Raw genomic sequence first — 11,211 nt, forward strand, 5'->3', positions numbered from 1 at the left:
TATATACATATATATATATATCTGTACAGATCAGGTATTTTGTTATGTAAGGTTGCTGTATTAACGTGTGAAAATACCGAGGAACAAAGAAACAAGCAAACACTGGCGTCTGTGATGTTTCGGTTATGCGTTTCGCCGTCGCAGACAGTAGTCATGAGTTCGATTCTCGTGTAGGGCAGTATCTCCGTCCGTCTGCTGGAACGTTTTATCGCTCTCAGCTCGGGTTAGCCCTCACAGGGAGGGTTGAAGATGTGTGACCTCTGACTGATCTAAATTGTGTCGATGTGGGCGTAAAACACCTACAATTGTCCTTATGCCCCCCCCCCCTTCCTGCTCTTCCTCACAAGAGTGTCTGTTCCTTTCCCTCCTGCTCTTCCTCCTACTCCTCCTCTTCCTGCTTTTCCTCCCCCCTCCCCCGTTCTCTTGTTCTTCGTGTTCCTCCTCCTGCTCTTTCTTTTGTTCCTCCTCCTCCTGCTCTTCCTCCTGCTCCATTACAATCAAAACCAACAAACACAAACGATGTGAGGATTTACGTGAATACAGCAGAAGTCTTGTATATTGTATTAACAAAATGAGCTCACCTCCACCGTCACGTCGTCGGGCCGAAAACCAGAGGAGAGACTAACGCTGAGAACAAAGAGGAAAGACAGGATTACACCTAAGTATAATGTCCAGGAGAGCAGCAATCACAGAGGGTAGCAAATCGTATGAGGTTTCTCAAATTAGAAATGCTACTAAAAAACGGGCTACGGAATCAAAAACAAAAAATTTGACTTCAAACCAGAGAGGGAACAAGAGACACCCAGCGACGACAGTTGTGCCTTCATTAACTAAATCGGGGATGTCGAAAGCAATGTTTTCAATCGTAAAAATAAAAGCAACAGAAAATGTTGGTATAAGTATAAGCCATAAAGGAACATGTAGACTGTTCAAAACTTCCAAACTCACTTTACATGCAAATTGCTTTTCCTGAAATTCTCAATTCTTTCATTTGCTTCCCGCTCCCAGTTCGGGTTAGAGGGCAGTTCAGTGAGAGAGGCGTCGTCAAAGTAGTAATCAGTTCCTGGAAGAAGACCTTCCAAGTACAGAGATGCTTGAGTCCATTCTGTACAGAGATTGTTAGAGCACTTTTGAGATCTGTTCGTAAATCATGGACACGTAGTAAGTTCTCGTATGACCAAACCACTATCTAAAGGTAAAATAAAGCTTCTAAATATATTTCCATATTACGGTTAAGGGGCTGTTAAACTAAAATTGAAGCAACATTAAGAAAGACCAATCAGAAAAAAAATCATTCACAAAACACGACACATAGAAACCCCACTATTAATCCCTGGCGACCACCTACGCCCCTTTTACTTCTTTTAAGAGCAACAAACGACAGTCGTTTGAAGGGAAACTGATATCCAAACTTAAGGTACCAGCATGAAACATCCGTTTTGTGTGTGTATGGGTTTTGTGTGTGTTTGAGTGTCTGTGTTCGTGTATGTATTTCTTTTTGTTTGTGCGTGTATGATATGTGAGTGTGTGTTTGTGTAGGTGTATGTATGTCTTTGTGTTCGTGTGTGTGTGTGTTTGTGTTTGATATGTGTGCTGCAAAGGGGGGGGGGGCGGAGGGGGAGGTTGTCTTCATACCAAAGTTGGGAGGTATGAAGTCACCACCCAGCATGGTCCACCCGTCAGCTGTGGTCAGGTAAGGTCGGGAGCAAACAGGGAAGTAATTCTTGGAACCTGGAAGAGAGTAATATCAGGAAGCATGATTTCTGCCTGATAATAATGAGTTTAGATAGGATTTCAATACATAGAACTTAAAATTTGGTCTGTACACAAAACGTGCAATTCAAAAGATGACTAGGAACAATGTCCAAACAAAGATTGCATACTACCACAATGCTCTATGTGGGAAGACTTTATGCCGAATGCTTGCATTGCTTTGAGCTAATTGATCGTTCTGCACACTGAAGAATATACAGTGGTAGCACTTTCTCAGAGCAAAAAAGAATAGACCTATACTTACATATTTGGATACATTTCAATTAATTATTGTGAAGTCTCATTTTCGGTGAAAGGTCAGAATTTTTGAAAAACATATTCAAACAGGTGACAGGAAACACACACCGTCTTTCAAAGTAAAGCTGATTTTCATGACGGCTTTCTGGAACATTCTCCCAGGAAGGTCATTGATGAGCCTTATGTAAGACTTGAACACGTAATGTTTGCCTCGGGAGATCTGAATGTCCTGTGCAGGACCCATCCAAGATTGAGTCCTGTGAACGAATGTAAATGGGAAGAGGGAGAAAGGGTGGGAAAATAGTACAGTACAGAATCAGAGAGTTCGGAATATATATATATGGAAGTTAAATGAATTCATCCAAGATGTCAATCAAGGTAGCATAACCAAGTAGTTAAACATTATAACATTATCGCTCTTTTACACTCTATAGCAAATGGATCTAAACCAAAATCATATATGAAAGAATAACAGAAAAAACAAGCAACAGTTGATATTAAAGACTGACCTGCCGGTACACTTGACGGCTACACGCCCTTCATGCACTTGATCCGTTGTGGTGACCATGCTAAACCCGTTATGGGACCAGGACGTAACTCCATTCTCGAACCCGGGGTTCTTCAGCAGTTCCACAGCCGCTCTCGTTACTACGCCATTAGAAATAACCAGAACAAAAATGGCAACAAAGACTGGTACGTTCAAGATTCGAATGTTCCTGTACAATAGTCCCTCTTTCGTTGTTCCCATGTTGTGAAGAAGAGGCGACCAGACTGTGCTGCGTTGGTGCCCCAAAGACGAATGTGTTTGGTGTGTGGAGTTCATTACATATACCTTTCCTTATATTTATCTAATCGCAGCAACAAAACAGTACCTTCGAGATTTCTACATTGCTTTGCAAACACACCATTGAAAAAAGCCGCTAAAGAAAAACAGGAACAAAACGAACAAATGCTCTCACATAGGGCGTGGTACAATAGAAAAAGCGAAAGTTTGAAAGTGTAACACGACTGGAGCTACAGACATGTGTGACTTGCTGAAGATTACAAGACGAACATGTTCCACAGCAAGCCGGTATGTGCATATTGATATCGGTAGAATGTCCTCAATGTCAAAAGGCTGGGGTCAATCCATTAAAAAATACAGCACATTCATCGTTGTTTGTTCACTTTCATGTGTCCACGTTTGCACCCTATTTCTTAGTTATCTCTTAACTAAATGCTCTAGCAACTTGCACATATGTTTGAAATGCTATTGACCTTGAGGAATAATGTTTGTCCTTCGAAAGTCGAACTTGTTACTGATTTCGTCTCTTCGTTAATTTTTTTTTAAGACCTTGCTTGAATGTACATAATTTAGAATGGTTTACACTACCGAGGTCACTGCGTTTCAACAACAACGACACTTTCACACTAGCGTTCACAATAATTTTCACCGCGCTGCATGTATTATCAGTATTTTCGAACCAACAAAAAAGTATGTGTTTTATAAGTTTCGATGGCTCTATGCCTACATTACTGTCAAATCAAATATTCGGGTTAGGAATCTTACGATTATTCCTAAAATTTCAAAAGAATTCACCGCTGTGTAAAAACCATTTAAAATGCAGATAAGACGACATGAAAATTTAAAGGTCGGTCAAAATATAAGACTATACAATGTACAAAAATGCAGGGCAATAATAATGATAAATCATATATCATTGTGTTAAGGGAAAGTTCACGCTCAACAGCAAGCTCTATGCGCTTTGTAATCTGTAACCGTATATTTATCATCTCTTTTCCAACACCGCACGCCGAAGCACACTGCCCATCCATATATTTCCACTTAATTTAAGTGTAAAATCTACAATCCCAAAGAGAACGAGCAAGGAAAGTTTTATTACTTACAAAAGTACTTGTTTAGTTTTACAAATGTGTCGTAAGTGTCCTGTAGATGTTCACACTGCGTTGCGGGGAAAGGACACTGAAAAGGGTGGTTTCTGTGTGTCCACAATCATATCCAAATATATGTAACCGAACTTCTCTCTCTTTCTCTCTCTCCCTCTCTCTCTCTCTCTCTCTCTCTCTCTCTCTCTCTCTCTCTCTCTCTCTCTATCTATCTATCTATCTATCTATATATCTATATATCTATATATCTATATATCTATCTATCTTTCGCAGTCTCTCAGTCTCTCTCTCTCTCTCGTTCTCTCTCACGTTCTGTGTGTGTGCGTGTGAGCAAAATCTGCGCGCATGTTTATGTTGTGTAAGTGTTCATGCAAGTGCATTGTTGTGTGAGTGGTCTTATGAGTGTATCATTGCATGTATGTGAGTGTTATAAGTTATCATGTATGCTTTTTGAGGTGAATGTTCTTGGGTACACGCTTATTGTATGTGTGTATGTATGTATGGCAGTGTGCTCGTGAGTATGTGTGTGTGTTGTGTGTGTATGTGTGTGTGTGTGTGTGTGTGTGTGTGTGTGTGTGTGTGTGTGTGTGTGTATGTGAGTACCGCAAAAAGTGTACAACTTTTATCTTACATTCAAACCCACATAAATCAAACATCAAAATATAAGGTGACAGTCCTAGCATTCCTGTTTAGAGTCATGTTTCCTATAACTGCATCGCGTGTCCTTTTTATTCACATTCTATTTGCGGCATAAGACAAAGTATGTAAGAAGTTACAACTTCAAAGAAAAGCAAAATTATCGTCCTTGAGAAAGGTAACATTCAAATGTATGCACTTTTTTTGGTGCCTTTTAACAAAAAGGGGGCGGGTGGGGGGTCAACAAGATCTGACAGTTGAAGTGGTCCATCCTATACCTGGTGGTGCCTCTATCTCGCCTTAGAAAAATCATAAAGGAAAACGAAAGCAAAAACGAGACCCAAAATAAATACCCACAGTTCCTTCAGAGAGATAAAGACCTCCAATAGAAAAAGACAAAGACAAACTCGTTCGTACCTAGAATAGAGTTTAAAGTAGAAAGCAGGGGCTTTCTACATAATCAATAATAATCACTGCTTCCCTTCCTTAATTTGTGAACATCGTCGCAGTCAAATTTACCCGTAGATCGTGACAGAAATCGACCTCCTAAATTTAGATAGCAATAGACCTTCCGGAAATCACCAGTGGGCAGTGCGCACAACATTCGAAACTGTTTCATTTCCGCACAAATACCTTGTTCACCCCTTTCAAAGCACTCTCATTAGCAGTCACAAGCACTGATTATGTAAGCTAACAATTAAACTCGTAGATTCTATCTCAAAAAGGAGATAAGGTGGGGGAGGGGGGTGGACTAACTGCTGATAATCTGTAAGTCCTTGGTTTTTTCCCTCAACTTTTTACTACCATATAATCAGGTCATGGCATGATTATATCGACGCCTAGCCGAGAGAAGCTAGAAAAAAACAGCCAGATTTGAAAACAAATAAATAATACATTTCTAGCATTGTCACCTATGCTTCTTTGACTTCTGTTTGTGTATTTACGTTTTAATTTTAAGTTGCATTTACAATTTTTTTTAAACTTTAGATTATTATTCCCACTGCACGTTTAAAATGTATGATTATGGTTTGCTCAAAGTGGGAATAAAAATTAATTTATGAGATATTTTCTCGATTTTTGGGCGGCTCCACAAACAACCTTAATTCAAGATGTGTTATCATTCACAATTCAGCGATGCCACCTCTAAAAAGAAGTTTTGTTTATTATATTCCCATTGTGGAAAAACTTTTCATGTGGGGCCTAATCTGCATCTTAATCTAGCTTTGATTACCCAGTGAAATAATTCAGCCTTCGCCCCTGGAAGAAAGTACTACTTTTTTAAAAGGCAGGCGCTATTTGAAACGCCGCGTTCTGAATAGCTCTCATGCTATTTGAAACGCCAGTACTAGATCTAGATCTAGTAGCCATAGTTTCTACATTATAATAATATTGTAGTTCTGCCTGAATTGTGGAAGCTTTCTCAGTTTCTTGATAAACCTCCGAGGATTTGACACCTTTTTTTTGAAGTTGTCTTATTCCGATCTATATTGGGTAGATCTAGATCTAGATTAGATCTAACAATTGTTTCTGACATTGTTTCCACAAAAGCAGACTGGACATAGTAGTCTAGTCTCTTAATCATTTGAGTTTGAGTTTGAGCAAGTAGGTCGAAGACGCTTGGATAACAATAACAAGACGGTGCTACTCGGTATAAGCAGTATTTTCTGTCCACAGTGTCGTGGTACAATAGATCGAGGCTACCTAAAAATGTTATCTTTAAGTTAGCCCTAGAGAACGTCACAAGCTGTCTACGTTCTCTAAGTCTAATGTTCAGTGCTTCCAAGCGTGGCATCGAATCCCGGTCCCGGACGGGGTTGTTTTTTTCTTTAAAAAAATAAAATTAGACTCACGGACCAAGAAAGACACTATTGAACTTTAACCAGACCTAAAATCCCTAAATTGGTAAAAGGAAAAGTAGGCTACACCAAGGTCTACTTTGTACAGAGAGGTCCTCTCGGGTACAAAACCAGAATGTGCATACTTCATGACTACATTAGAAAACTACAAAGCAACAAGTTATAATTATGGGAAAATTTGTTGGTCAGTCGAGAAGAGGACAAAAAAAACAACTTCCAGGACCGGGGTTCGAACCCACGTTCATAAAATAAAGGTTTGGCTTCAAGCGCAAACGCGCTGTCCATTCGGCCATCAGAACTTCCGACAAGGAAGCTTAGATTCAGCTTTATAATTTTACACAGGTCGACACGGCGTTTTAATTAGCACTTGCGCTAATCGCAACGCGGCGTTGCAAATATGCACTTCCTTTTTTTAAACAAACGGTCTGAAACCTACATTTGTGTTCTGAACAATCATTCATTGCTTCGAGTTTGTTTTTGTGTTCCATCTGGGGACGAGAGCGTGCAGTTGACAGTCGGTTATTAACGCTTAAACTAAGAGGGGGGCTCTCGTGGCCTAGAGGTTAAGGTGTTGGCCTCTCATTCAAAGGTCCCGGGTTCGATTCCGGGTAGCGACCAAAAAATTTTATTCTCTAAAATTGTCTCCTTTCACATCCTTTCCTGATCTCTAACAATGTTCTGTTGTCTGTTTTCATTTCCACTTTCTGCCCCCACCCCCTCACCCCCTTTGCCCCCTCCTCTGGGCTCCTGACTCTTTCTGCAGCCTTTCTACTGCTACTCCCTGGCTCCTCCTAACTGCTGTCTTTCTGCCACACCCCTGATCTTCTGGTAGGAAAGATCTACACCTAGCCTTCTCGGACAAGGGCGAAAAATCTCGGAGGGCCCGTGTGCAAGTTGCGCACGTTAAAGATCCCTTGGTGGTCTAAAATCGATAAGAGTAGGCTTCGGCCGCCACCCGGGCAAAATTCAAAATTTCCTACCAACGAAAAAGTATTAGGTGTGTCCCGCGCGCTCATATGACCTTATGCAGTTGTGAGCGCCGTAAAACCCTATACTAAACAAACAAACAAACAAACAAACTAAGAGAGGAGAATCATTGAAGTGTTCTTTGTTTGTTTGTTGCTTTTTGTTTTGTTTTGTTTAGGTTGGTTGGTTTGGATTTTGTTTGTTTGTTAACTGCTTTTTTTGAAAATTGATATCAGAATCGTAGTTGGCCTGGACTGTAGGTTGTGTCAGAACAAAGAGAACAAAGAAAAAGGCAGAATAGACAAATAACTAAATAGTTTGTCTACGTGTAGGAAATTACGAAACATAATCATTCAATGCAGAATTCAGCAACAGGTTGGCTGTCTACGTGATTTTAATGAATGCTAATATTGGTGGACCCTTCTAATCTGTCTGAAAAGCGCGTTCATTTTTTCACATTATTCTCAGAATGTACTAAAGACTGACAGAGTTTCTCTGGGATCGGACTGTGTGGTAAAACCTCTTGAGCTTTCTGTTTGCGATCTTGATGAATCTTAGGTCTTAATATGCATAAAACTTATATGCCTGATGGATTGGGGGGGGGGGGGGGGGTGGGGGCGAAAAAAGTGCTCATAAATCTCCCTCAGTTTACCGGTTACTCATTTTTTGTGAGGACGTACAAAATAATAGAAATCGGTTTCAAAACCTAAACTTTCATGTTTTGGTCAGACTCGTAGCCACCTAATCACAGCGACTGAAAATTTGGAGACTTTCTAGGTAAACAAATTGTCCTCTTTTTTTCTTTACAAGACCTTGCTTTTATTTCAATTTGGACTAGCGATTTTGGATTGCCTTAAAAGACGTTTTCAAACTCGGTGGCAATATATTTTTGTTGTGCTCAGTAACATCACAACCCATTGCAATGCGCAAAGGTACACAGCGAGTTTTAGCCAGGTCACGAATATCAACATTTATTGATATCTTTAGTATAGTAAGTTGCTCTCTGGTACTAAATACACTAGAATGCATTATTACACTTCTTGCCAAATGTTCCACGGAGATCCTTTTAAGGGAGACGTCAGTAAAATGGTAATTGAGCTCTTGGATATTTTGATATACTTCCAGATTCACGGAATGAAGCTCTAAACTTATCAAGACTAACTTCTACAATCCTGAAATAACACACTTCTTTACTTTTAGTTCGCCTGAACTATTTTAATACACAAGAGTGGAAAAGAGAATGAAGTGGAAATAGAGGCAGATAATGAGAGCAAAAAAGCATTGTACATTCATTATTATTGGGTCACTTGTGAATGTGTTCACATATTTATATTTGTTTGAATTCGTTATGTGCTTGTTTTTCTATTTATTTATTTATCGTTTATATCCTCTATAGATGGATACAAACATTGACGCCGTTTTGCTTTGAAATAAAAAATAGATTAACTCTGTATTGCAAATACAAAATATACAGTGTAACAGACATTGCAACTAGTCGAAAATAGTGCCTCTGGGTACAAAATTCAATCATTTCAACTTTAAGACAATTACTCTGCATGAATATTTTATAATCTAAATCGAATGCATTATCTACAGGCCTAGAAACGAGCAAACAGAGGTATCTGTAAACAGTAACAGTAAGACATGAAAATAGGATTCCTAGCATTAGCGTTTCCAGCAGTCCTCAGTAACAGCCCAGAGCGGTACTTCTCAGTCTAGGTCCGACAGCAGGTGGCCTGCGCCTGGACCCCCGTCTCGGGTCCAAACTTCTCGGCTCCATTCACAGCAACACATGTATCTGTGCCCGCAGCGTTGGCTGTAGAGAGAGGGTGTGACTGTCAGCAAGGATTTATGTCAAGTATCGACGACTTGGTTTACTGGGACTGTAGCTTGCCTGTTTTGGTTTCCACTGTTTGGCGGTTGTTGTTGTTGTTGTTGTTGATTTTTTGCTGTTGTTTTTTTGGGGGGGCGGGGGGTTGGGGGGTTGTGAGGGGGTATTTAGGTTGTCGTTTTGTTTTTTGTTTTTGGAGGTTTTTTGAGGAACGGGCGTTGGCCACATTTAGTATCGATCATCTGCAAGGTGGAGCACTTGGTCTCTCAGGACACCGAGCAAACATGAAACATTTTAAGAAGGATGAGAACAAGGGTTTCGAATCCAATAGGTAGCGAACTTCAAACTTGTACGAAGTCGACCACGCTTGTTCATCACCGCGTCATGGCGGCCTGGGAGCAAGAGGCATCTTGGCAAACGCTATATCAGATAGTCTAACATTTATACAAGTGCCTGCGGTGTCACACCCTGAATAAACGCTATTCCTATTGTCCTCTCGGGAGTATACGTGTGACCATATGCGTGCGTGTGTGTATGTGTTGTGTGTTCATGAGCAATGCATGCATGTGTGTGTGTGCGTGTGTGTGTGTGTGTGTGTGTGCGTGATTGAGAATTTCCTACCAACGAAAAAGTATTAGGTGTGTCCCGCGCGCTCATATGACCTTATGCAGTTGTGAGCGCCGTAAAACCCTATACTAAACAAACAAACAAACAAACAAACTAAGAGAGGAGAATCATTGAAGTGTTCTTTGTTTGTTTGTTGCTTTTTGTTTTGTTTTGTTTAGGTTGGTTGGTTTGGATTTTGTTTGTTTGTTAACTGCTTTTTTTGAAAATTGATATCAGAATCGTAGTTGGCCTGGACTGTAGGTTGTGTCAGAACAAAGAGAACAAAGAAAAAGGCAGAATAGACAAATAACTAAATAGTTTGTCTACGTGTAGGAAATTACGAAACATAATCATTCAATGCAGAATTCAGCAACAGGTTGGCTGTCTACGTGATTTTAATGAATGCTAATATTGGTGGACCCTTCTAATCTGTCTGAAAAGCGCGTTCATTTTTTCACATTATTCTCAGAATGTACTAAAGACTGACAGAGTTTCTCTGGGATCGGACTGTGTGGTAAAACCTCTTGAGCTTTCTGTTTGCGATCTTGATGAATCTTAGGTCTTAATATGCATAAAACTTATATGCCTGATGGATTGGGGGGGGGGGGGGGGGTGGGGGCGAAAAAAGTGCTCATAAATCTCCCTCAGTTTACCGGTTACTCATTTTTTGTGAGGACGTACAAAATAATAGAAATCGGTTTCAAAACCTAAACTTTCATGTTTTGGTCAGACTCGTAGCCACCTAATCACAGCGACTGAAAATTTGGAGACTTTCTAGGTAAACAAATTGTCCTCTTTTTTTCTTTACAAGACCTTGCTTTTATTTCAATTTGGACTAGCGATTTTGGATTGCCTTAAAAGACGTTTTCAAACTCGGTGGCAATATATTTTTGTTGTGCTCAGTAACATCACAACCCATTGCAATGCGCAAAGGTACACAGCGAGTTTTAGCCAGGTCACGAATATCAACATTTATTGATATCTTTAGTATAGTAAGTTGCTCTCTGGTACTAAATACACTAGAATGCATTATTACACTTCTTGCCAAATGTTCCACGGAGATCCTTTTAAGGGAGACGTCAGTAAAATGGTAATTGAGCTCTTGGATATTTTGATATACTTCCAGATTCACGGAATGAAGCTCTAAACTTATCAAGACTAACTTCTACAATCCTGAAATAACACACTTCTTTACTTTTAGTTCGCCTGAACTATTTTAATACACAAGAGTGGAAAAGAGAATGAAGTGGAAATAGAGGCAGATAATGAGAGCAAAAAAGCATTGTACATTCATTATTATTGGGTCACTTGTGAATGTGTTCACATATTTATATTTGTTTGAATTCGTTATGTGCTTGTTTTTCTATTTATTTATTTATCGTTTATATCCTCTATAGATGGATACAAACATTGACGCCG

At 39.8% G+C, this 11,211-nt stretch overlaps 1 protein-coding gene across 1 annotated transcript in view; it reads right to left on the minus strand.

Annotated features, from left to right (window-relative positions):
- LOC101860746 (endo-1,4-beta-xylanase 3) overlaps positions 1–3,127 on the minus strand; it is a gene marked incomplete in the record, with an annotated part of 21,228 nt that extends 18,101 nt beyond the window's left edge. The window contains 5 exon segments of the mRNA XM_013084025.2: positions 582–627; positions 949–1,105; positions 1,636–1,731; positions 2,119–2,267; positions 2,520–3,127. Of these exon segments, the coding sequence (XP_012939479.1) occupies positions 582–627; positions 949–1,105; positions 1,636–1,731; positions 2,119–2,267; positions 2,520–2,833 (762 nt within the window).
- Between the last annotated feature and the right edge of the window lie 8,084 nt (positions 3,128–11,211).

Source organism: Aplysia californica, unplaced genomic scaffold, assembly GCF_000002075.1.
Source record: "Aplysia californica isolate F4 #8 unplaced genomic scaffold, AplCal3.0 scaffold00269, whole genome shotgun sequence".
In the NCBI taxonomy this organism is placed as follows: domain Eukaryota; kingdom Metazoa; phylum Mollusca; class Gastropoda; order Aplysiida; family Aplysiidae; genus Aplysia; species Aplysia californica.